Source organism: Aptenodytes patagonicus, chromosome 4 (genome assembly GCF_965638725.1).
Source record: "Aptenodytes patagonicus chromosome 4, bAptPat1.pri.cur, whole genome shotgun sequence".
NCBI lineage: Eukaryota > Metazoa > Chordata > Aves > Sphenisciformes > Spheniscidae > Aptenodytes > Aptenodytes patagonicus.
Window position 1 is genome coordinate 6,284,118 of NC_134952.1, and position 25,069 is coordinate 6,309,186.

The 25,069-nt window shown below is 47.7% G+C and overlaps 2 protein-coding genes across 4 annotated transcripts in view; one reads left to right on the forward strand and one right to left on the reverse strand.

The window, feature by feature from the left end:
• The first annotated feature begins 3,812 nt into the window (after positions 1 to 3,812).
• Positions 3,813 to 19,646, forward strand: CHMP3 (charged multivesicular body protein 3). The gene is made up of 6 exons (XM_076335715.1): positions 3,813 to 3,918; positions 9,554 to 9,614; positions 13,855 to 14,034; positions 16,639 to 16,760; positions 17,940 to 18,054; positions 19,078 to 19,646. The coding sequence occupies exons 1-6, from the start codon at positions 3,874 to 3,876 to the stop codon at positions 19,209 to 19,211; spliced, it is 657 nt and encodes a 218-aa protein (XP_076191830.1). The 5' UTR covers positions 3,813 to 3,873; the 3' UTR covers positions 19,212 to 19,646.
• A 3,510-nt stretch (positions 19,647 to 23,156) lies between these two features.
• KDM3A (lysine demethylase 3A) overlaps positions 23,157 to 25,069 on the reverse strand; it is a 32,847-nt gene continuing 30,934 nt past the window's right edge. For all 3 annotated transcript variants that reach the window (XM_076335717.1, XM_076335716.1, XM_076335718.1), the window contains 3 exons: positions 24,661 to 24,837; positions 24,440 to 24,574; positions 23,157 to 23,900 (listed from right to left, as the gene is read on the reverse strand). In XM_076335717.1, the coding sequence (XP_076191832.1) occupies positions 23,820 to 23,900; positions 24,440 to 24,574; positions 24,661 to 24,837 (393 nt within the window). In that variant the 3' untranslated portion in view covers positions 23,157 to 23,819. The remainder of the gene's footprint in view (positions 23,901 to 24,439; positions 24,575 to 24,660; positions 24,838 to 25,069) is intronic.

Consider the following 25,069-nt stretch of genomic DNA (forward strand, 5'->3'; position numbering starts at 1 on the left):
AAAAAATTGGGTCTATTATTTTCTTTCTATTTCAATATGAATTGGAGGTTTTGGTTCTACCTTTCAGAAATCATCTGGCTGAAAATCCAGAGAGGAAATGTTGGTTGGAAAGACAAAGAGGGAAAAAGAAAAAAAAAAAAAAAAAAAAAAAGAGCATGAGATGATGCAAGTAGAAGAAAAGGCTAAACTAGTGTTGTGGTTTGACTCCAGTTGGCAACTAAACACCACCCAGCCACTTGCCCCCCCTCCCCCTCCCCACAGTGGGACGGGGGAGAGAATCGGAAGAGCAAAAGTAAGACAACTTGTGGGTTGAGATAAGAACAGTTTAATACTTGAAATAATGTTATAATAATAACAGATTGTAATGGAAAGTAAAACAACAAGAGAGAAACAAACAAGAAAAATCACCACCTGCCGACCGATGCCCAGCCAGTCCCCGAGCAGCGGCCCCCACCCCCTGGCCAACTCCCCCCAGTTTATGTACTGAGCATGACGTCCCATGGTATGGAATGTCCCTCTGGCCAGTTTGGGTCAGCTGTCCTGGCTGTGCCCCCTCCCAGCTTCTTGTGCACCTCTTTGCTGGCAGAGCACGGGAAGCTGAAAAGTCCTCGACTGAGTATAAGCACTGCTCAGCAACAACTAAAACATCAGTGTGTTGTCACCATTATTCTCATGCTAAATCCCAAACACAGCACTGTACCAGCTGCTAGGAAGAAAATTAACTCTGTCCCAGCTGAAACCAGGACAACTAGAAAGGTGTTTTCAGTTGTCTCGTCATTTTCTTTCTTTCCTAGTTTTTGCCCATGTGGGATGAAAGGAGGATAATTAAATGAAGATGAGAATAGAAAATGTAAACACAGGTCCTTCTTGCAGTTTCGATCCCTCTCTCTCTCTGTGCCTTTACAGAGAGCTGGGAGGCTGGCGCTCACAAAGCTGTCTGGCATTGTTCTATCTGTCCAGGGTTATCTTGGCACTATCTTTTTTTCATGACAAATGTTTCATGCCTCTGGTCACCAGGTGTCCGCCCAAGAGGATATTCTCCTAATTGGAGAAATTGGAAAAACAGAAGAGCTGTTTTTAATTGTGAGTACTTTTTCCTGTCTAGCTTCCTTTTTCCTATTGCAGTACTGAAGCAGGGAGGTAGAAGGGGCATAATATCACCAACTCTCCTGTGGTCCAGAAAGTAATTTTTATTCCAGTTGAGACCTGTCAGTACATGCCCTTTATCTGTCATTACAGCTGCGGCAGAGCAGTGGAGAGGCATAACGAGGGCAAAGAGCATTTCTGCTTCCAATTTGTGCAGCAGTGTGACACTTAGCCTATGTGCTTATCATAAGCAGCTGGGGTTGAAATCCACATTGTTTCAGGACTGTCTTGAAACCTGCACTGAACTGTGGCCTTTCCATCTCAAAAGGGGAATGGAGAAAAACTTCTGTGAATATAAAGAAGGCTGTAGTCGACGTACTGAAGTACACAAGTGAACTGCTGTATCACAGTCCACCGTAGCCTTTCGCTGGTACCTCGGCACTTGCGCCAAACACTGCGAGCAGTAAGTTCAAGCAACGCCGCGTTCCCCGCAGCACTGCGTGCTTCTGGAGCGCAGCTCTGCTGCTGAAAGCTGACCTCCTCCTACAAAGCTTGGGCCCAAGCACCTCCTGTGCACAGGTTCAGCCTTATTTGCAAACCATTGTGCACACCTGTTTCAGCTGAAGACTTGCTTTAATGACCTCAGTTGCTTTACTAGTCCAGTTCTTCTAATGAATGACACAAACTGCTGTTTAATTAGCAGGAGAGCAGCGGAGAGCACATCCATATGAGCAGATAATTATGACCAGTAGATAGCTGTGACTGAAGGTTCAGTCCCCTGGTGTCCGTTAGCCTGGGTTATATAAATTGTTGTGATCCAGTTCCTGGCGATGCATCTGTTCCAAAATCTACAGCAGCTGGTGTAGTCCCATCAGGAAAGAAAAAGCAGTTGGATGTATTTATTTTATGAAATGCTCGTGTCAGTAGCAGCAGAGGCATCCAAGTAGGATTGTTTTCTACAGAGTGCAGAATCTCAGACAGCCCTTACCCGACGCGTTGACAGTTTAAAATCCGGAGAACGGAGCGAAGACTGCGCCTATGACAAGGTCAGCAGTTTCGCTGCTCGCTTGTTTTGCCTCGCTGGGCTGGGTTGTGCTGGTATTTGTAAGGTGTCTTGAGTTAACCGAGATGCTAAGCATTCTTGAAGCAGTGTTTTATTCTCTGTGTGCCTGAAAGCTGGCGGCCAACTGTAAACAGAAAACGTCAAACATCTGATCTGAGGTTACTTATGTCAGTAGGTTTAATGAGGGCGATTGGTGTTTTGTTCTGCTATTAAGAGAGGAAGGATTTAGATCATCCCTGAAGGTCTCTGCCAGTCTCACTTTCAGCAATTACTGTTTTGTTACACTGGCTTTCCCACTGCTGGTACCCAGTCCAAAATGAGAGCTCTCCTTTCCAAAGCATGTTTAGATCTGTCTTTGTTCTGCATTAGGTTTTGGAAGGAAAACAGACAAAGGTGAACTGTACGTTTTTGTAACTGTTACTAAAATGTCTTTCTCTGGGAATTAAATAATGAGGGTAAGTATAACTGTAAGGTATTAGAGTTAGATTAAGCTAATAGCACCTTTTTCTTCTTAAGCTTTTGCACTCTTTCTGTGCATCAGTGATTATTTCTAGTCCTCTGTGTCTCAGCTTGTGCATCGGGGCGCAAGGAGATGGAGCGACCATCTGCACCCCTGCAGGGTGGCTCCGAGCTGTCCATTAATTTTGGCCAGGTTATCCACCCTTTGCTGCGGAGAGGACAGCGGAGGGTGGAGGTGAGCCAGGCCTTGCTGGTAGGGTATCTCCGAAAGAACCTTGGCAGCTGAAGACAAGGCAGGCAGCATCTTCTGCGCTACCAGCTGTCTCTCTTTGGGTCTCCTGCGGGTCTTCCCTGGGCTGCAAGAGAAAGATGTGAAGTCTAGCTTGAGTCACCCCTTGCGCGACTAGATTTTATAAATACTCTTACTGTGCTTTCCTGCAGTCTGTGTGACGGGGGAGGGCAGGCGGTGACATAACCTGCTCTGTCATCTGCTTTTATTGCTCCCAATGGGTACAGCCCACCGCAAACTCCTGCCGGTTCAATTCACGACGCCACCGACTCGGAGAAGGTGCCCGAGCAGTATAAGCGCCTCGGCCAGGTCCCGCCGACTGCCCCGCGCACCCTTTCCCCTGCACGCCCGCGCCGTGCGGGGCTTGATGGGGCCGTGTGGGGCTTGATGGGGCCGTGCGGGGCTTGATGGGGCCGTGTGGGACTTGATGGGGCTTGATGGGGCCGTGTGGGGCTTGATGGGGCTGTATGGGGCTTGATGGGGCTTGATGGGGCCGTATGGGGCTTGATGGGGCTTGATGGGGCCGTATGGGGCTTGATGGGACCGTGCGGGGCTTGATGGGGCTTGATGGGGCCGTGTGGGACTTGATGGGGCTTGATGGGGCCGTGTGGGACTTGATGGGGCCGTGTGGGACTTGATGGGGCTTGATAGGGCCGGATGGGGCTGTGTGGGGCTTGATGGGGCCGTGCGGAGCTTGATCGGGCCGTGTGAAGCGACGCGGGGCCGTGTGAAGCGCGGCTGCGCCCGAGCCTCGACGACCGTTGGGACCTCCCCTAGGGGCGGGGCGAGGGGCGTGGGCGGGACCGCTCAGGCGTCACCCGCCCCTCCCGCACTGGCGCCGCATGGGCGGTGCCGGCGGGGGCGGGGCGGAGCCCGGCGCGGCCGGCGCCGCATGCGCAGTGTGGATGGCCCGCCCCTGACGGCGGGCGGGGACGGTGAACCCGGAAGGGCCGGGCGGCGCGAGGCGGCCGCCGCCATGGGCCTCTTCGGGAAGACCCCCGAGAAGCCGCCCAAGGAGATGGTGAGGCCGCGGCGGCGGCGCCGCCTCAGGCGGAGGCTGGGAGGCGGCGGGGGCGGCCTAGGTGCGCGGCGTTGCCGTGGCGCCGGGCGAGGGCTGCGGAAGGGCCGGGCCCGGCTTGGGCGAGGCGCCGCGGCGCCGGGGGCCTCGCCTGACAGCACCCGGCCCGGAACCGAGGGGAAGCGGCGAGCCCGCACCCCCGCGGCCGGGGAGAGGAGGGTTTGGAGTTCGGAGCGGGCGGGGTGGGCCCCGGTGAGGTCTGTCCCGGGGCATCGCTGTGGCGGCTGGGCCTCAGCAGCAGGTGAGGAGCCCTGGTACTCCGTCCCCAAACGGGCTGGGGGCGCCCGCGCTCGGTTACTTCGCTTCTTCGGAAATGCGGCAACTTCTTAGCGCGCTCGGCCCGCTGTCAGGGCGCTCCTGCGCCCTGGGGCTGTGCAGGGACTTGGGGGGGGGGGGGGGGCTCTCGGGGCCACAGGAGCAGTAGCCGAAGGAGCGGTGCATCCTGGGTGGCGTGGTTTGGGGAGGCTTAGTCAGCGGCTCCTGGATTTTTAGCTTGCTGTTAGCTGTCTTCCACAACTTCTAGGCCTCCGGCTTCGTTAGGGGCTTCTAGCTCCTGTTGCAAAAAGAGGCTTGAAAATATGAACAGCTGAAATATTGGGACTTGGTGGTTTTCTGAGTCCGCAGGCAAACTTTGTAAGCCTTGCTTCTACCCACACACTTAAAATGTCACAGTGAAATGAAATAATTGAGACGCTGAGGGATTTCACTGTTGCCTTTCATAAATCACTACTAATACATTAATTAAAACCATCTATTTGACGGGGGGAAAGATCAAATACATTAGAGGTATGAAAAAAGCAACAGGGAGAAGGTGACAGGTACTGCAGTTGAAGGCTTAGAAGAGCTGCCGGGTCACAGATATTCCCGGCTGCTTTGTACAAACCAGGTCGCAGGGGAGCAGGCTGTAGCCATAGCTTGTTGGGTGATAGCGTTAGTTAAGGAATATACTTTTCATAGTGTACTTTCCCTTCTTCCTCTACCTGTGTCAGAGCACCATGCAGGCTGGTTATAGTTTCCTCTGTTCATGAGCAGCGTTGGAAGATACCACAGAGAAATGGGGTTTGGAGACTGCTGCTCTCAATGGCGGGATAAAGCATCAGACTACCGTTTAACCCGCACGATGTGGTTATGCTGCACTGATAAATTCTTGTTGTTTCATGTCCGATGACCGCTCTTCCCTTTCCATAACTGGCAAGCTTGTATTTTCCAGTAACACAGAGTGTCTGTGGGTCATCTTGGAGCTGTTTGCAGAAAAGCCTGCAAAGGTGCTAGAAAACAGGCGTCTCTGAACCACAGGGAGAAATGATGTGGGTCACCTTGCTGTCATGAGCGCGCTCTTGGGTTGCAGGTTGGCATGATGACTTCACAGGTCATAACAGCGATATTGAGAAACCCATTAATAGTAAGAAATTTCTTCCCTCCTGTATCTAGCTGCACAGCTTTAGAAGGAAGAAGTTATTTCTGCTTACTAGATGATGGGGAAATAGCACCGCTTACCTAGTGTCTGCCAGCAGCTGCACACAAGATACTGTCCCTGAGTAGGGCTAGAGAAAGCAATCCGAGCACCACAGGAGGTGGCTGATGATGGGAAGAGGTTGAGATTTTTGTGATGGCAGTGGGTCACCCTGGGTTTGTTTGTATGCTCGCTGTCTGTCGATGGGAAGGGACTTACTGGCTGAATGATACGAGGCAAACATCTTCAGTCCTTGTGAGGAGCTAGTGATGCATTTCAGCCTGTCTAAAGCTGGGGGTCTACTATATATTTAATGCCATGTCTGGATTGTGGTTTTCCTCCAGTGTAGTCTGAGTGGTTTATTTCGGTTTAGTGTTTTGCTGGCTGACTCTCCAGTGTGATGCGGTGCTGTGAGAATGACGTTTTTGTTTATGTCAGAACTGGAAACAGAATAGCTTCATCAGCAGGGAGTTGTGCCTGGGCTAATTAGCCTTGCTTAGTTGACAGTGCTTCTATTCCCAGCATTGCTACCTCTGCGCTGCATTGTGCCGTGGTTTGTAGCTGTATCCCTGGTGTCCTGCGTGAGACCGGCAGTACAGCTTCTTTACTGCTCGACAAATTGCTGTGTCCCGTGTAACTGGAAGCATGCAGTAGTCTGGATGAGGGTCAATGGGATTTCCTCCTCCTCTCATACACAGAACTGGTGATGTGCGTTGGGAAGACCAGCGAAGGAAGAAGCACCCAGCTCTGTCTTTGAGGACTGTCGTGTGAAGCAGCTTATTCCTGGGCAGTATTAGGGATGAGCTATCAAAGAGTTTTCTGCTGTCAGAGTTAGCAGGGATTGATGACAACATACGGCCAGTCGTGGTTTAATGGTGTCTTTGTGCTGGGTTGTGCATCACAGAGACAGAATCTGTGAATCCTGCTGTAGTTTGTTTGACAGTTGCCGATTGTGCTTGTACGTGAAGGCTTAATACATGTTGGTTTGTTCTAGAATACAACTTGTAGAGCAAATCTCTAGAAGATGTTACATTTGAGAGGTGACAGTTGGCCAGCCAGAGTTCAATCATGCTTTACCTCAGTCTCTTTCCCCTCTTCTCTCCGTCTAGCATAGGCACACTCAAAAGAGGGACCTTCTTAGCCTCTTATCAGGGGTGAGGAATGAATCCACATGAAATTTTTCTGCCCTATTCTGAACAGCAAGAGGGGAGGCTGCAGTTGGTCTGGCAAGGTTGTTTTTTTTTCCTGTAATAAAATGGATTTCAACTAAAAGGTACAGGAGCTTTCTGAAACCCCTTCAAAACTTCTGCACACCCATAAAGTGTACGCACAGAGCTCTGCAGGGCTTTTGGTTTTGAGGTTTTTTGCAGCAGATTTTGTGCTTGGGCAGCTCAGATGGTGGTTGTTGTCTGTAGTCAAAACATGGTCTTGTTCATGGTGACTGAGAGCATTTCTTTTGAGACCGGTAAAGGTCTAAGAATCTGTCTTGCTCTGCTGGGCTCGTGCACTGAAGAGCGCTCTTTTTACAGTTCTGTTATAAAGCTTTTTCAGGTAGACAAAGCTTTTTATTTGAATTAAAAAAAAAAATCACATAAAAATCAGGGTGATTTTCATATGAAACTATTCGTACAGCCAACTAGACTTCTTGACTGGCATGTACAGTGTGCAAGTGGATCCATGAACTAGAGGTCATCTTAATACTTAGGGGTTTTTTTTAGATACTGTGCAAAATCTGTGCTGCTAACAATAAAAGTAGCATCAGAGCTCCACGAGCATTTGGCACTCTGTTTGTATGCTAGTATTACCTCCCGACTCTTGATTCTGGTTCTACAGCCCTTCTCTGCGTCCTTGTTTACCGCAAGCCCTTCCAGTTCTCAGTGGGATGTCTGGCAGCTGCTGCCTGTCTGATGTCTCTGCTTCCCCAGAGAGGTGGTCGGAGCAAGTGGTGCTCCCCACCTTCTTCAGCGCCCTGTGTCAGGAGAGCCAGGAGTGCTGGAACAGAGAGATCTTGGCGGGTCCCAGGAGGGAAGCTGTAGAGGGGGTGGCTGTGTTTGAACCCCACCAAATGCAGGGGAAGGGAAGCTGGAGGGCAGAGCTGCTGTGTAGGGGGACCTGAGCAAGCGGGAGGAACAGGCCAGCAGGAACCTCATGATGTTGAGCAATGCGGGGTTATGTATGTGGGACGACCATCCCTGCACGTAGGGACGTGCGGCCTGGGGCTGGCTGGGCAGCAGCTCTGCAGGAAAGGACCTGGCCTTCCCGCGGATAATAAACATGAGTTAGCAGTGCGCCTTCGCAGCGATGAGGGCAAACTGGGCTGCATTAGTGAAGCGTAATCATCAAGTTGAGGCAAACGGCTGTTCAGTTACTCTGCTGCATTCGGCATTAATGAGGCCACATCTGCAAAACAGTGTCCCGGTTTGGGCACCCAGTTCAAGGATATCAACAAACTGGGGAGAGTGCGGCAGAGGGCCACCAAGGTGGCAGAGGACTGGAGCCCATGACACAGGAGGAGAGGCTGAGGGAACTGGGCTCGTTTTAGCTTGGAGAAGAGAACGCGAAGGGGCAAGAGTCTGAAGCCTTTCACTGCCTCTAATGGGGTTGTAGTGAAGACAGAGCCAGGTAGTTTTCAGGTGTGCCCAGTGACAGGAAAGAGGCTGCAGCCACAGGTGGCCAGAGGAGAATTTTGAATTGGACATAAGGGAAGTTCCTCACCACAGGAGTGATTAAGTGCTGGAACAGATGCCCAGAGCAGCTGTGAAGTCTCTGCCCTTGGACAGTGTCAAAACTCAATGGACGAGGCCCTGAACAACCTGTCTGAACTTAGAATCATAGAATCATTTAGGTTGGAAAGGACCTTTAAGATCATCAGGTCCAACCGTTAACCTAACACTGCCAAGTCCACCACTAAACCATGTCCCTAAGCACCACATCTACACGTCTTTTCAATACCTCCAGGGATGGTGACTCAACCACTTCCCTGGGCAGCCTGTTCCAATGCTTGACAACCTTTTCAGTGAAGAAATTTTTCCTCACGTCCAATCTAAACCTCCCCTGGCGCAACTTGAGGCCATTTCCTCTTGTCCTGTCGCTGGTTACTTGGGAGAAGAGACCGACACCCACCTCGCTGCAGCCTCCTTTCAGGTAGTTGTAGAGAGCGATGAGATCTCCCCTCAGCCTCCTTTTCTCCAGGCTAAACAGCCCCAGTTCCCTCAGCCACTCCTCATAAGACTTGTTCTCCAGACCCCTCACCAGCCTCATTGCCCTTCTCTGGACACGCTCCAGCACCTCAACGTCCTTCTTGTAGTGAGGGGCCCAAAACTGAACACAGTATTCGAGGTGCGGCCTCACCAGGGCCGAGTACAGGGGCACGATCACTTCCCTACTCCTGCTGGCCACACTATTTCTGATACAGGCCAGGATGCCATTGGCCGCCTTGGCCGCCTGGGCACACTGCCGGCTCATGGTCAGCCGGCTGTCGACCAGCACCCCCAGGTCCTTCTCTGCTGGGCAGCTTTCCAGCCACTCTTCCCCAAGCGTGTAGTGTTGCACTTGATCCCTTTGTCCAGATCATTGATAAAGAGATTAAACAGAACTGGCCCCAAAACTGAGCCCTGGGGAACACCACTTGTGACCGGCCACCAATTGGATTTAACCCCATTCACCCCAACTCTTTGGGCCCGGATGTCCAGCCAGTTTTGAGTAGGAGGTTGGCTTGGAGACCTCCTGGGGTTCCTTCTGACTGAAATGGGTAGTCTCTTGGTGCTGTCATCCCATGCCAAAGTTTCTACCTTATGATGAAATCCCCTGCGGCAATTCTCTCTGCACAGTGACGTCGCTGTGACGTGGGAAGTTAGCCAGGCAGTGAGCGTCTCTGATTCACAAGCCGCGTCCTCCTTAACTCCTTGTCTGAATGTTAAGAGGAGTGCAATAATTGGTGGTATCTCTGCAATGTTGGTTTTTTTTTTTTTTTATTTGAATGATGAAATATTTAAACGTGACGCATAACTTAAAGCTTGTGCATTTTGAAGTGCTGCTTTTGATATTGAATGGTTGTTACGTGAAAGTATGAAAGCATAGTTTTAAACTTGGAATTTCAAGTAACTCTCACTTTCTCTTTTTAAGGTCAATGAGTGGTCCTTGAAGATAAGGAAAGAAATGAGAGTGATTGATAGACAGATCAGAGGTTTGTACTTATGTCTCATTTTTTGTTTTTCCTTTCCCTGTCTGCCTTCAATGTTTTTTTGCTTTAATTGGGGGAGGCTGTGAAATCTAATAACCCAGGGTACTCTATCGCGTCTGGAATAAAGGAAGACGAATGTGATCCTGGGGCCAGGCTTAGTCTGTGTTACAAAATGACGTCGCTGTGAAGTTCTTCAGGTAAAATTTTCGAAAGAACTTGAATATTGTGTGCTTCCAGTAAGACATAATGCTCTTAAATCCCATTTGATAAGATGAATTAGACTTATCCAGAACTTCAGCCACATTGATTTAATGAATAGTATTGGTGTGGTATGTAATTCCACGTGTAGAAAGTTCTGCAGGTATGTACTGGCATGAAGTGCACATGCTAAACAAAAGTAGCTTGCTGTCAGCTTGGGAAAATTGCAAACAGGAGAGAAAAAAAAAACAACTTTTCTCAGTGGGTGTTTTGCTGCTAAATTATGGGTATTACATTTTTGAAGAGGTCTTGAAAAGCAGAGGAGTCGCTTATTATTACACTGCCCCTAGTTCAGTTTCTTGTTCTCTCATCCGCCTGCTTTTCCAGAATCTGAAAGTAGGTTTGGGGCAGATTCTATTTTCCCCTTTTTGTCTTCTACCCTGCCTTCAGGATTGGTCCGTGGGATGTGCTGGTAAAGGATATTTTGTGTCAGCGTCTGGTTAGTGGGCGCATGCCTGTTTTGAGTGACTCCTCAAGGCAAACATTCTCCCTTGCCCCTTTCCTCCCCAGCCCCACGCTTCTGGACTAAGCTGGCAGGGTTCATATATTCTCCCACTTGTAGATTTGTATGAGTTGGTTGGAGAGAGATGCTTGTGCAGTACAAAGCCTGTCTTTATCCTCATCTGTAAAATGAGGACATGGTTTATGCCTCTTCCAGGAAAACCAATGTACAGTGATGTTCGTTACGCTTGTGAATTGTTTTGCGTTCTCCAAGGCACTTTGTGTGGCTGTATCAGGCACAGAGCACCTGAAACGTGGCTGATCTTATTAGCAGAGTATGTTTCAGAGGTCACATCTTCCACAGGAGCAAACTACCCATGTGTTCACTGTTGATGGTTTCTTGAGATTCTGGTTTTCTCTCAACTTTATGCGTGCCATAATACTTCTAATGGCCTATATAGATATTGGGTCTGATATTTTGACGTGGATGTAAATCTAATTATTGTAACAGCTCTAGACATCTCTGTATATGTATTTCAGAAAGAAATACAGTTCAGCACATAAGAGCTTAGACTAACTACCAACTATCTGCTATTCTGATAATTCCCATTAAAATAAAGTACAGAGTATCTTTGTAATGCCCATATTGTGCTGGGATTTCACATCTTGCCAAGTGTCAGCTGTGGAAGTATGTGGTTCTGCTGGACACTTACCAGGCTAGCAGGCTGCTGCTGAAAGATGACAGCCATGTGCCACTAAAGGGTTGTTTTTTGGTTTTTTGTTGTTTTTTTTGTTTGGTGGTTTGTGGTGTTTTTTTGGTTTGTTTTTTTTTTTTTTCCAAAAAGTACCCCCTGTAGTTGGATTCTGCCAGGCTTTATCATTTCGATTGAGATTTACACAGGAAATGGCTGTAATCTTTGAGTAAGGATGCTGAGCTGGGACCTCTCTTAGTTTCCCTGGGGAAGGCTGTGCTAGATGTGTTTTGATATGGCAAAACTCAGATCCACCTGGGATGAACTGAGTAGGCTTGGGTCACCCGAACACTTGGCTCACCCAGACAGCACAGTTACTGATACATCAACACGCTGTTTCGAACCATCTGTTGTTGGACTCTTGCTGTTGTCGTGATTTCTGTTTGGTGTAGGTTGCTTTTGAGGGCTTGGAAGGTTCGAAGAAATGAAAGGTATCCTCATGACTTCAGAATTGAATTTTTCGAGTTAATATAGTTGGAATAATAAGTCACGGTGTAGTGACTTTGTCTCACTAGAGGTGCATAGCTGGCATTGACCTTCAAAGGTGGAGTTGACCATTCTTGCACATTTTATGCCGCTAATCTCATATTCAGCAGTTTGTCATGCAAGTGAAAGCATTCACTCGAGTACAGGGCCCCACTACCCTAGTTTGGATGTAGTAACACAATACTTGTGGCTGGTTTTAGCCTGACAAAGTAAATGTCATAATTCCTCAGTACTGCTGGAGTACTGATGTTTTCTGGTTTTTGCTGTAGCGCTTCAGCTGTTTTGTACCTGTTCTGATGTGCTGGGACTTGGCTCGCTCCCGTGTCTGACATACAGATGTCTTCAAGCTTGTGACATTTCTGCAGAAAATAGTGGGGAAGCAGCAAGGATTATGGTTTTCTGATTACGATCCTACAGATTTCTGCCAGCCCTTTAGGATAAAGACACTATTGAATGATACTGAGAGAATGACTCATCTTGAGTACAGGGTTCATTAACTCCCACGTGAGAAGCTGCGTCGAAGTCTCAAGGTTGGCCTGTGCCAAAAAGCGTGCGTTGATGCCTTTGTTTTTACGAAAGGGCAACTTCTGATTCTTGCCTACGCGTAACTTCTGTCTGGTATAAATCAAGAAGACTCAAACAAAACCAAATTTGAACAAAGCCTTTGCTAGAAATAATTGTTCTTGCAGTCATTTCCTTCAACTCTTTGCAGGAAGGCGAGCCTAACCCTCACTATCTGAATTCTTTATTTACTTTAGGATAATGTTTTTGCGGACTCTTAGATCCACATTTTATCAGTGGCTAATTTATTGCCGAGTCTGGAAAAGGAAGGGGGTTGTTACAGCCCCTGCTTGTTCCTGCATTTCTTACTCTGAGCTTTTTGAGGTACCTGGCTTCTGCTGTACACAGCCAGCGTTATCTGACAAGGCAGACATGTGAACAGTCACCCCAGATTTGCTAGAGAAACCTACGTTATTTAAGGAAGCCTGTTTAGTGTATAATATATCAAATCCAATTATTTGGTGCTCATTTTGTCCAGGCTTAGTTCAGTACTCCTGCTCCAGCATGCTCTTATAAAAAGCTATTGAGTGAAACTGGATACCAGGAGAGTTTGAACAGGCTGCTTTAAGTTATATCTAACAATTTACCAGCATACTAGTTTTCCCTGATAAAATTATCCATAGCTTTGGCACCAGCCAGCCAGCTTATAATTTGAATGTGCCAGTTTAGACAAACACCTAATGCATGTGTCTTAAAGTATGAGCAGTATAAACTCAAGACCTTAACTCCTTAAGTACAAGTACAGACTTGGCTGGGTATCCAGTTGAGGCTCAATGAGTTGTGCCTGATGGGGGGAATAATTAAGTCTATCTGCAAGGATGAAGGCTTTTTTTGGCAGTAATTAACAAATCTGTGGTTCTAAGTAACTCTTAAAGTTGTGGACACACCCTTACAAATTCACTATATAAATGGTTATGCCTTTTTTTTTTTTAAAGGCAGTATATATGTAAAACTTTCTAGCCTCTGTGAGATCAGCCTTCTACAATCTTTCTGAATGTATTTTTTTCAGAAAAACACACATTTCAGAGACTTAGAAACAGTGAGGACAATTCTGCCTACAGCAGCCCTCAGATTCACTTGAAGGTGGGCATATGGGTTAAGCTTTGAATGTAGTCTGACGGCTAAGTATTTTTGCTAGTAAAATACCCGTCTGTCTTCCGAGACTGCTAGTTTTAAACTTCTTGTGACAACTTTGTTCCTTCCTGGCGAAGAGGGGCTATCTGGTGATGAACACGGAAGAGGTAATCTTGTAAGCAGCAAATCAGTACAGTAGTCTTAAACTGTCTGTGTATATATATATAAAATATATAATATGTGTGTATGTATTTATCTGTATATTTATATCAGGCCAGTTTAATAGTCAGGAAGTTATTGTGAAGTTGTAAGTCAAGTAGTCATCTCAGAGTGCTTTGTTCTTACTGGACCTTTTTTGCTTCTTAAGAATTCACCTCAGTCAGCGCAGCTTCACGCAGTGATATTCCTGGACAGTCCTTTACAGTACTCTGAACTGCAAAGGAAATTACAGAGCTGGATGTTTAGTAGTGAGAATTTTCCTACTAATATTGAGTTGAATTAATCAGCTAACATGTAAATCAGCCTAGAACAAGGTCTTTGAGTAACAGAGGGGATCTGAAATCAAGCAGAAAAGATTCTTTGCGTTGAAAATACACCCCAACAAATGACTGGTTTCTCTTCCAAATCTTTAGCGGCTTGTCACTATTTGCTGTGTTTTTTCTGTACTCCAGATATCCAGAGAGAAGAGGAGAAGGTGAAGCGGTCAATAAAGGATGCTGCCAAAAAGGGTCAGAAGGATGTGTGTGTGATCTTGGCAAAGGAACTGATCCGCTCTCGAAAGGCTGTAAGCAAACTCTATGCATCCAAAGCTCACATGAACTCTGTTCTCATGGGGATGAAGAACCAGCTCGGTAAGAACAACTTCTGAGTGCTTCTAGCTTTAGAGGTGAGGTCTGGGTTTCCATTTTCAGAACCAAGGTCAAATGCAGGCAGAGCTTGAATTTGGAAGCAGTCCTACTCTTGGGAAAGGCAGCTGATTCCAGCGGGCTTCAGGAGCCAGGGAAATTCCTCCCGTAGCGGGCCCAGAGGTGTGAGGCTGCTGCAGTTCCTTATCCCCACATCCAGCCAGGCTGAGCACCTGTTCCCAGTAGGCACACGCACCCACACATGCTCACAGCAGTGCCTTTACCAGCACCCATGTAAACACATGCAGCTTTCACACAACCACGAACAGCACTGATGGCTCAATCCCGGTCTTCCTCTTCAGCCGATTAGGACTGAGGTCCACTAGTAGACTACATGTCTATACACACATGCACAATACATGGGGTGTTCCAGTAGCTGCTCTCAGACACTCAGTCTAAGCTGGCCAGCTATCCGGTAACTAGCCCCAGATCTCCTCTGCCTGAGCTGCTGGTACCTGGACCTGTAGGCCCCCGAGGTTTATGGTCTTCCCTGGTCCACCTTGATCCCTCCCTTTCTCCACCTTTGGTCCTTCCCTTAAACATCCAATAAAAAGTTTCTCATGTTCAATCACATTCCTGCAATCGCCTTAAAAGATTCCATAAGTTTTTCTCGGTTCAGAAAATGCTCTCTTCCCCTGCATCCCATACCGAGTCCTGTGTCCCTGTAGGCAATAACCCCCTTCAGTCTGCAGGATGTTCTGGAGACTGTTTCCCCACTGCCCTGTCTGGATGGGTTTCCCACCCTGGGCTCTGGAGTAGTCAGGGAGTTCCCAGTTAGCTTCCTGGGGTTCCTACCCCTCGTTGTTCCCTAGATCCTCGCTGGCTGTGTTTCCTCTGATTAGCTGCTCAACAGATAATCTAACACGTCTCCGCAGAGCCTGAGGGTTGCGGTGACATGAGAATCGTGCTCTGAAACAGAACTCTCTTGTGGTAATTTGGGGCACATTTTTAGTGTGCATTCCTAAACAGTTTGAATGCGTGCCTAACATCCCTGTATCCTTGTGGAGCCTGTTGTTGTTACTGATTTTGACAGGATCTGTAACGTGAGGTTTATTTCCTTCAGTAGAATTCCCTTTTTCTTGTAAATTATTGTTTCTCTAGCAAGAGTCTTAGGACAGTTACTGAGTTCTAAATGGAGATGCGGGCAGCAATTGATTTCCTTGATGTGGATGAATCGATTTGCCCTGTGGCTTAATACCTAGCTCTCTGTAAACCCTGCTTGGTCCTTTGTGCCCCCCCCCAGTACCAGCATATTTCCCTCATTCCTCATCCGCGTCAGAAATCTGTTGTAATAGGCTTCCTGCAGTATTTTCCACACCTTAGAGCATTCCAGCCTGCAACGAGAGCAGAGCAGAAAGCATTAAAGACAGGGGAAGACTTGGTGGAGGCTAACATGCACTGAAATGTCAAAGTATTTCCCCCCACCCCAGCATTATCCAAGCTAGTTGCTTGCTAAAAAGTAGATTTTAACACGAGGTGAGTGGTAAATCAGGAGTCGCAATGTGAACCTGAAGTGTAACCTTACGATAGGTCAAATGCGGCTCCCCACGTACCTCATTTGGAAAAGGGAAGCAAAGGCCATCCTTGCAGCTTGAGGTGTCCTTTAAAAGGAAAAACTCCTTATTATCGCTACCAGCATCTTCACCTTACTGGGAATGTTCCGATACCCTTGCGCAAGCAATAGGAAGGAATCTAGAATTCAGTCTGGGGTATGTATTAACTTGCTTCATCTTGGGGAAATGACCGCTAAAGGCAAGATTTCTGTTAGTTTGTTAACATCACAAGCGTAACGTTCTTAAAGAAATTAAATATTAAAATGAAAAATAATATCTGCTGTACCTTCATTTTGCTTCATTAAAGAGTGACCATTTTATATACAAACAGGTAAGTTCTCCATGGCTAGGAAGCTGCGAAGTTAGATGGCACAATCCAAGAACCTCAGAGTACCCTTAATTATTGCATTTTGATCTCGGTGTATCAACATACATGAGAAGAGCTTTTAAGCTATATTATGAGAGTAGCCTCTGGAAAGAGTGTTGTTAAATTCAGTTTAAACTACACTTACTTCCAGCTTATCTGCTTCAGTGTTAATTTTCTAGCTTCCTGTTTGCTGTGAAACTGTTGCACTAGAACTTGTGCCAGAGTTAGCTTCCACTACCCAGTGTCAGACGTGGAGCTGGACTGTAGCTCCACTGGTGAAACCCTCAGCAAGACCTCCGGCTGCTGCGGGGCGCAGGCAGGAGCTCCTCGGGGATCTCTCTTTATGAACTGGAGTGCAAGTGGGTTGAAATCTCTCTGCAGGCAATCTGGATTGCTCCAGCTAATCACACAGGACCAGTATCTTTGCTAGAAACTTTTTTTTCCCCGATGTGGGTAGGACTTGAGCTTTTCCAGAAAGGTAGACAAGAAGGAAGAAGCAGAGTGCCCATTTCTTCTTTTAATTAAATTGCCTAAATGCCAACAGATTTCTGTCCGTGTAGGGAGGATAGAATTTCTTTGCTTTCGGTGGTGCATGGATCGTTCAAGCTTTTCTATGCCTCTCCTTCACAGCTGTCCTGAGAGTAGCAGGTTCATTGCAGAAGAGCACAGAAGTCATGAAAGCTATGCAAAATCTAGTAAAAATCCCTGAAATCCAAGCAACGATGAGGGAGTTGTCCAGAGAGATGATGAAGGTAAGACCTATACCATAAATAAGACTTGGGTGAACGAGAGGTGGTGGTTAGCGTGCTGTGCAACCGCTTAGGTGGCCCCTTTGTCAGAGGGCTTGTGTGAGCTCTGACAAACAGAAAGTAGCACAGTAATAGCTGGGGACTTTCTAGCAGGTTACTGTATGTGGGGAAAACCCTGACTTGGCAATACCTGCAACACGTTTGGCGTAAAGCTTGAAGCCAAAAAAAGCTGCTGCTGAGGTTGAGGACGGAAGGAGGAAGACCAGTCCCCGCACAGAGCGGTTGTGGCTTGGTCATCCTAGCCCCAAGGGCGGGGGGAGACGGAGGCTCGAAGCAGGGTTCACACCTGCGCCCAGTGACTGCTGTATTCCCGAGCTTCTGCCTGTTCTGGGGAGACTGAGCTCCCTGCTTTCAGGGATGAAAATGTTCACTGAGAAAGACCCACCACAGCCTGTTGCGGAGCGGGAAGCTGACAGCTGACAGTCCCATCTTAGGCAAGATGGCTATCCTGATACTGGATTTAAAACATCTAGCTTAGTGACTCCATCTGATGAAAGCGCTCTGATTTTAAAGCATACTAATTCTCTATGACGGCTTTTACCTTTTCAACTACCAAAATTGTTTTGCTTTTTCCCCTCTTACCACTCTGGACTGTTTAGTTCAAATTGGCTTATTTCTTAATAATTTTACCATTGTGCACCAGAACAATTTGGCCATATCTAGGTTGCAGGCCCTGCAGAGGAACGTTTTCAAACGTGGATAGAAAAAAGGGAACCCATGTCAGACACTAATTGTACAGCATGTTACACAATTTATGCTTCATGACTGAAGTTTGCAGTTGTATTTCACATGCTTGGAGCAAGCTGGGTTGTCGGTGTTCAGACATGCAACAAGAAGGAATAATAGCTTGAGGGTTTCACAGTGAGAACACGTGTAATTTAATCCTCAGTTTTCTTACCGCTCTTCCAGTGCACCAGTTGTACAGACACGTGCTTAAACCGTAGGCAAGCGTGTTGGCCAACCCTCATGCAACAGGAGAGCCTTGATCGGGAAAGCTTGAGCAGCGAGCGAGCGGTTGTTAAATGCCTGGACAGGCGTAACCTGATCTTGAAAGTAGGAAGTGTGTCCTCTTACTCTGCTGTTTCCAAGGGCATCACGCGCTGCCTTTTTGTTTTCTGCTAGGCTGGTATTATAGAGGAAATGCTGGAGGACACCTTTGAAAGCCTGGAGGATCAGGAGGAAATGGAGGAGGAAGCCGAGATGGAAATCGACAAAATCCTTTTTGAAATTACAGCTGGTGAGTTCGTGTGTGTTTGCCGAGAGTGGAGCCTTGCCCCCGCTCTGTTCGATAAGATGCAGCAATTTAAATCTTTGTCTATTCTGGCTTAACTGCGCTCTCCCGGTGGTGGCTTTGCCTTTGCTAATAGGCAGAGTGCTCTGACAAACTGGTTTCTCGGGGAATACTGGCTGAGAAGGCTGGTGCGGTTTGGTAAAGCGTAAGTAATACGCATCAGCTGATGTCTGCAGAGCTCTGTAATTGAGGTTTTAACAGATCAGTGTTTGTCTGTACAGTGGATCCTCTTAGCAAGGTGAAATTGTATGATTGACTAGATGTACCATTATTAATGAAGCCAGGGAATAAACTCAGCTGCATTGCCTTGAGCCTTAGGCTGTGTTGTGGTTCCTGGCTGTAAAATGCTGTTAGTGTCTCGAGTTGTTGGGGGGAAAAAGCCCCACAAAAACAAACAAACAAGCCCCCTAAAAACCAAAACCCAACCCAAACCCCCAACTTCTGCCATACAGCTCATGAGGTAACGATCTACTCTTTTAGTTATTTAACTTAGATAATGCTTAGAATGCTCCTTACCTGAATTTCTTGTGACGTGGTGTGACAAACGTAAGCGCCGGAGCTGTGTTCAGCTGCAACGCGCTGAAAGCACAGTTCCCCAGCTCCTGCCCTGCTGTTACCTCGTGCCTGCCGCTGGCTTGTTGCCCTCTCTTGTTTCTCACGTCCCGCTTGGCTTTTTTTCCATCCCGTTTCCTGGCTGGGAGCAGCTCCCTTCCTGCCGGGCGGGCTGTGGGAGCCGGCCAGCAGCACGGCTCGGGGGGGAGCCACTCCTCCCCGGCCCACCAGCGGGCTCAGGAGGGGCCGACAGGTCGGTACTGCTGCATCGGCCGACGGCCCAGGGCTGAGCAAGTCCCAACAGTTCTTGTGTGCGACCTCTACCGAAAGCGACAGGTTGAATTATTTTAAGTATCTGTACCTGGAAGCTGCTAATTATTAAATGAAGACCTAATGCACACCGTGTGTTGTTTGCAGGGGCCTTGGGTAAAGCACCTAGTAAAGTCACAGACGCTCTTCCAGAGCCCGAACCCATGGGAGCGGCTGCCGCTGTTGATGAGGAAGACGACATTGAAGCAATGCAGTCGCGATTAGCTACCCTCCGTAGCTAAGGATGAAGCGAATGTGTACAGTTTGCCTTTTCTTTTTCTTTTTTTTTTTTGCAATGGGATATTCTGTCCTACATTCAAAATGCAAAACTCAATATGTGAGAATACTTTGTAATGTATATTTTTTTTTTTTTCTTCCTGGGGAGTGTATTCTCCAAGAAACTACTGTAATATACTTCTTCTTGGGGAGTGCAGTCTGTAAATTATCTTACCCTTTTCTGTTCAGCCCGTCTCCCCTGTGAGAGGCTGTGGTGAAATGGCAACGGTGGTGTAATGTTACGTATTTTTAGATATAAAGTCCTGAAATACATTCTTAGCTTCAAGTACCATCTTTCCCTAAAAGGCACTTTGGCTTAATCTGCTACCAAAAACCTTCAGTGGCAGGTTCTTTGGTTTTCTGAATCACTACACATTTTATTAAAGCTGCTTTTAACAGTCGCTTCTGTGCATCAGTTTAGTTTGCATCGCTTCAGGCTCTTTTCACAAACAATATCCGCCATTTAAGGCCCTCGCAGCGTAGTTAAAGGAAAGCTTTCAGTCAGCGCAGCTGTTCTCTCCTAGCGCTGTCCAGGCATTGTGTGTTCATGGGAGAGCCTTCTCTAGCAAAGGCAGGCTCAGGCTGCCGGTCCTGCTGCGTGGCTTTCCTTCAGGGACGGGAGTTCTGCCACAGGCAAGAACTGCTGCTCAGGCGCAGTTAACACCGTGGCCTGCCTTGTGCTGCTGGGAGAGGGTGTTCCCCCCTCTGCTCTGAGAGGGGTAGGTGGCCAGAGAAGATTTGCAGACCCGCACGAGCCCTACCCCTTTTGATTTGGCCACCTCCGGAAGCCTTTTTTTACTTCTCGCTCCAAGACACACGTAAGTCTAAAGGGCAAACGTCAGCCCTGCCAGCTCCGTGCTTCACAGGAGCTGAACGAGAGGAGCCCTGGGAGACAGGCTGATAGCAGGGATAATGCACACCATCAGTGGGTTTGCTTTCCTCTTCAGGGGGCAGGAGAGGGCAGCTGAAGCACTTGCTTAGGGTGGGGTTAACCTCCCTGCTTTGGGGGAAGGTAGGTGGAAGGACAGGGAAGCCAGCCTCCAGCACAGGTGCTCTTCCCACCCCTTTCAGTGAGCAGAAGGCAAGAGCAGTGTCTTCTCTACCCAGAAGCCTGCGCATGCAGGGGAAAAAGGAGCCTAGCTAGGGGAGAGAGACAGCTTGAAGGGCCAAGCTTAAAACAGAGTATGTGAAAGTGATCAGAAATCCATTGGCACCCGACTCACGATGGTGTTAGCATAGTTCCACCAGACCCCCAGGCTGTGCCAAGGAAGGTGAGGTGCAGTGCACCTGCCGGCAGGAGTCGGCCAGCTCTGGGACCAGAACTGACCCCAGAACCAATCCCTGTAATGAAATAATTCTTCAGCCTTTTGAGATTATAAAAACTGAACCTGGTACCCACCAGACCCGCAAGAGCAGCTGTGGCCCGTCACAGCCGCTGAACAGCAGCATTTGTTACCTGCTCTGCTCATTTGCAAATCCGGTAACAGAATACAGGAGTTTTACAGGCAAACAGCCACGGGACAGAGCTCTTCATCTGGTACGTTGTTCATCACTGAAGTACCGTGCCAAAAGGGAGGTTCACTTCAGCCATCCTAACATTTTCTTAACCATTCCAGGTACTAGCACTTCACTATCCCACCACCACAAGTGATGAAAAGCCATCTGCTGCTTAAATGGCACGTTTTTAGGGTCAAAGGAAAGGTGTTTCTTCCCTCAAGGAAAAACTTCAGGCAAAACTCATGTTGTGACTCACAAAAGGCAGTTTGCAAAGCACGTATCCACCGTGTCTCTCACCTGAACGTGTCAATGCCACAAAAGCCTCACAGGCAAAGGAAGGAGTTTCTAGTTTTAAGGAAGACTTGCCAAAAGAAAACTAAATCCATAAATAATGGCATTCCAAAAGCAAGGGCAGAAGAACAGACAAGGCACCCGGACACTTGGATGGTGTCCCACAACTTCCAGTTTCAGCCACAAAAAGCAAGGAGGGGCCGAGCACCGTTCACCTTCGTGCCAGCGGGTGGCAAATACAGGCACATCGACAGCAGGGAAGGGAACCCTAACGCTTCAGGGCTGTGCACTCCTTCGGAGAGCTGTGCCAGTCGAGTGTTCCATCTCCACCCCAAACGTAACAAGAACAGGCAAAGGGGATGGTTTGTTTCTTGTGGTCTTAAAAATGCAGAGAGGACAGATCAGAAAGAAAAAAAAAAAGCAGCTGAAGAGCCAGTAGGGTTGGGTAGATAACAGCTGCAGCAAAAACAGATTGAACAGCATCACATTGGTAAGAAGGTTCAAAATCCAACTTCAGCAAGGGGCCTTCCCACACATACGTGCGTGCGTGAGCACGTCTAAGATCAGCATGATCTTTTCCACTGGGCAGCTTTCCAGCCACTCTTCCCCAAGCCTGTAGCGCTGCATGGGGTTGTTGTGGCCCAAGTGCAGGACCCGGCACTTGGCCTTGTTGAACCTCATACAGTTGGCCTGGGCCCATCGATCCAGCCTGTCCAGGTCCTTCTGCAGAGCCTTCCTACCCTCCAGCAGATCAACACTCCCGCCCAACTTGGTGTCGTCTGCAAACTGACTGAGGGTGCACTCGATCCCCTCATCCAGATCATCGATAAAGATATTGAACAAGACCGGCCCCAGTACTGAGCCCTGGGGAACACCGCTCGTGACCGGCCGCCAACTGGATGTAACTCCATTCACCACAACTCTCTGGGCCCGGCCGTCCAGCCAGTTTTTGACCCAGCGCAGAGTACACCTGTCTAAGCCGTGAGCCGCCAGCTTCTCTAGGAGAATGCTGTGGGAGACAGTGTCAAAGGCCTTACTGAAGTCGAGGTAGACCACATCCACAGCCTTTCCCTCATCCACTAGGCGGGTCACCTGGTCATAGAAGGAGATCAGGTTGGTCAAGCAGGACCTGCCTCTCATGAACCCGTGCTGGCTGGGCTGGATCCCCTGGTTGTCCCTCTCATGCCTTGTGAGCACCCTCAAGATGAACCACTCCATAATCTTCCCCGGCACCGAGGTCAGGCTGACAGGCCTGTAGTTCCCCGGATCCTCCTTCCGGCCCTTCTTGTGGATGGGCATCACATTGGCAAGCCTCCAGTCGTCCGGGACCTCCCCCGTTAACCAGGACTGCTGATAAATGATGGAGAGTGGCTTGGTGAGCTCCTCCGCCAGCTCCCTCGGCACTCTCGGGTGGATCCCATCCGGCCCCATAGACTTGTGAGCGTCCAGGTGGCATAGCAGGGCTTGGTGTAAACAAGGCTTTATTGCTCTTCTTTAGAACTAAAGCCAGCTGAAACAACTAGAAAGAAGCCAGTCTACCTACTGTTGGAGGCCTCAGCAAGTAGAGATGGCGGGAAGTTCTCACTGAACACAGCAAAGATGTGCGCAGCACCATGCAGAATCTTTGCTTTACCTGTTAAACTGTCTTTATCTCAACCCACGAGTTTTCTCACTTTTGCTCTTCCAATTCTCTCCCCCATCCCACCGGGGGGCAGTCAGCGAGCAGCTGGGTGGTGCTTAGTTTCTGGCTGGAGTTAAACCACGACACGCTCTTGACCCCTCTGCCCGTTTCAAGTTTGATGATGTTTTCAGTCCTTCTCCAAGTAGTTTTGGAGCAAGGCACGTGCTATTTAAGGCTGAAGCTGCAGAACTCATTTTGATACAGACCATAGTCCTGGCAGCGGCTGAGAAGCAGTAGTCACGCTAAGCCACGTTTTGGTTAACAAAAAAAAAAAAGCTATAAACAGATCTGTCACTAAATTCAATACCCTAAGCCTTCAGATACTTTAAAAAACAGCATGAACAGTATATGACACAGCATTTTCTTTTGCATTTCAAAGCACTGCATCAAATTAATTACATTTTAAAGAGTCAATTGAAGAAGCCAGGCAAGGAACAATATCTGAAATAGAAGAATTTTATGTAGACCATTCAGTGTTAAAAACCAGAGAATCAAACATCAGTTCAAATTAAAGAGCAGTTTCAAACAGAAGACATTTGATTAAAAGTTTCTTTTAACATTTAGAAATTTAAATACATTTACCTAAAGATGGTTAACCCCCATCTCTATGTTACTATACAATAGCTTAAAGCTACCTTTAAATGCTAGTTCTATGTTAATGTGAAATTCCAGAACTGCATTCTTATTTTTAATGTAAATTGGTTATTAAACTGGGTGACTCCGTTCTTCCTCCCACCCCAAAACAAATTTTAAAAATTGGCGCTTTACAATGTCTTGAGTAATATTTTTCAAAGGAGTAATTTGGAATAGTTTCCGACAGTTCTCTAGGAGGTATTTTGTACAGTTTGGAGAGCAACTCCATATAAAGTTCTATTGCAACTGAGCATTCACAGTATGCCACAGTCCATACATATTACTACATATACATATCAGGTTTGTAAACATTGGAAGAATACACAGAACATAGTACCATGATCCTCTGGTACTGCTGAAAGGAAGATGAGGTAACATTCATATAATCTCAAAGTCCACAGAGATCCTGACTGAGTAGTTAAAACAGCTGCCAGCGCTTCTGTTTCATAGTGTGTGGTTAAGGCTTTCTACTTTACGGTCTGCTAAGGCTGGATTCATTAGCTCTCAGTATCCCAACGGCATCTTTAACAGCGTGGTATATGACATTCTTCACCTAGGAGGAAAAGAAAAGGCGTTTAGTTTTACAAGTAAACCGCGTGATTAGGGTCGGCTTGGAAGCCTCTGAGGTACAGGAAAACACCTGCACAACTTTCCCACTTCCCCACTCCCCGTGCGGCTCTCCTTTCAGCTTAAACACGCTCATCTGCACGAGCTTCGCTTAGATCACTAACTTGTGAAAATAAGGTTCAAATTCTAACAGGATATAAACTATATCCTGTAGCTTGAGGAGAGTATTGCAAGCTCAGCTAGAGGGAAAACAAGAGAAATGGAAGAAAGAAACATTTCAAAAGAATCTCGGGAGAAGCTTCAGAAAGCTTCCTCAAATCTACTAAAAAACTGTAGCAATTCAAAAACCCATGGAAATTCCTCTTCAAGATCCAACACACTAAAGCTGACCCGAACACAAAAGCGACTTGGGTTGTGTGGGCACACCCCTTAGGGGTTTGGTAAGGGGGGGGGCTGGTGTTTTTCGGTGGGTTGTTTTGAAAGGGTCAAGAGGGGTAGGGTTCATCTTGAGCATCAGTAAGTTACCTGCAATTTATCTTCATGGTTCGTATGCGTATGCGACAGATATCTAAATTCCTGAGTGAGCCAGAAGCAATGTTTGACATGCTCTGGGGATACAAAGTCTTCTGCAACTTTAATACAACTGTACAAATTATGAACCTAGAGAGAACAAACAAACAAGCATTAGCCGTGTGCTCAGAAGTCTGCCCAAGCGGTCAGGCTGCAGCAGCGTCCCCGGTCCTTGCCTGGTGTGGAGCTCCTGCTGGAATGAAAACTACATCTCCTAGAAACTGTACAATAGCCCAGCCTTGAACTCCATACTCCTGATGAAGGCGTTTTCTTAGCGATCGGTCCAAGTACCAACTCTGATCATGAATGGGATCGTGATCTACAGGGTTTTCTTGACCTTGTTCCTCCGCAACCTGGAAAGTCACAAGACAACAGGTATTAGAATATACCAGCCTCACTGGACAGCTGAGATGTATCTGTGGCATTCCAGAGGCACGCACGCACGCCAGAGTGACTTGCGCCATGTGTTCAGGTGGAAGAGTTACACAATGAAAGGTTTGGATCCTTATCCAGTCCTTAGTTTGTCGAGGCTTCATCATTTCTCAGTCCCCCTTGCTTCACAGACGCGTTGCAAATGTGGATATA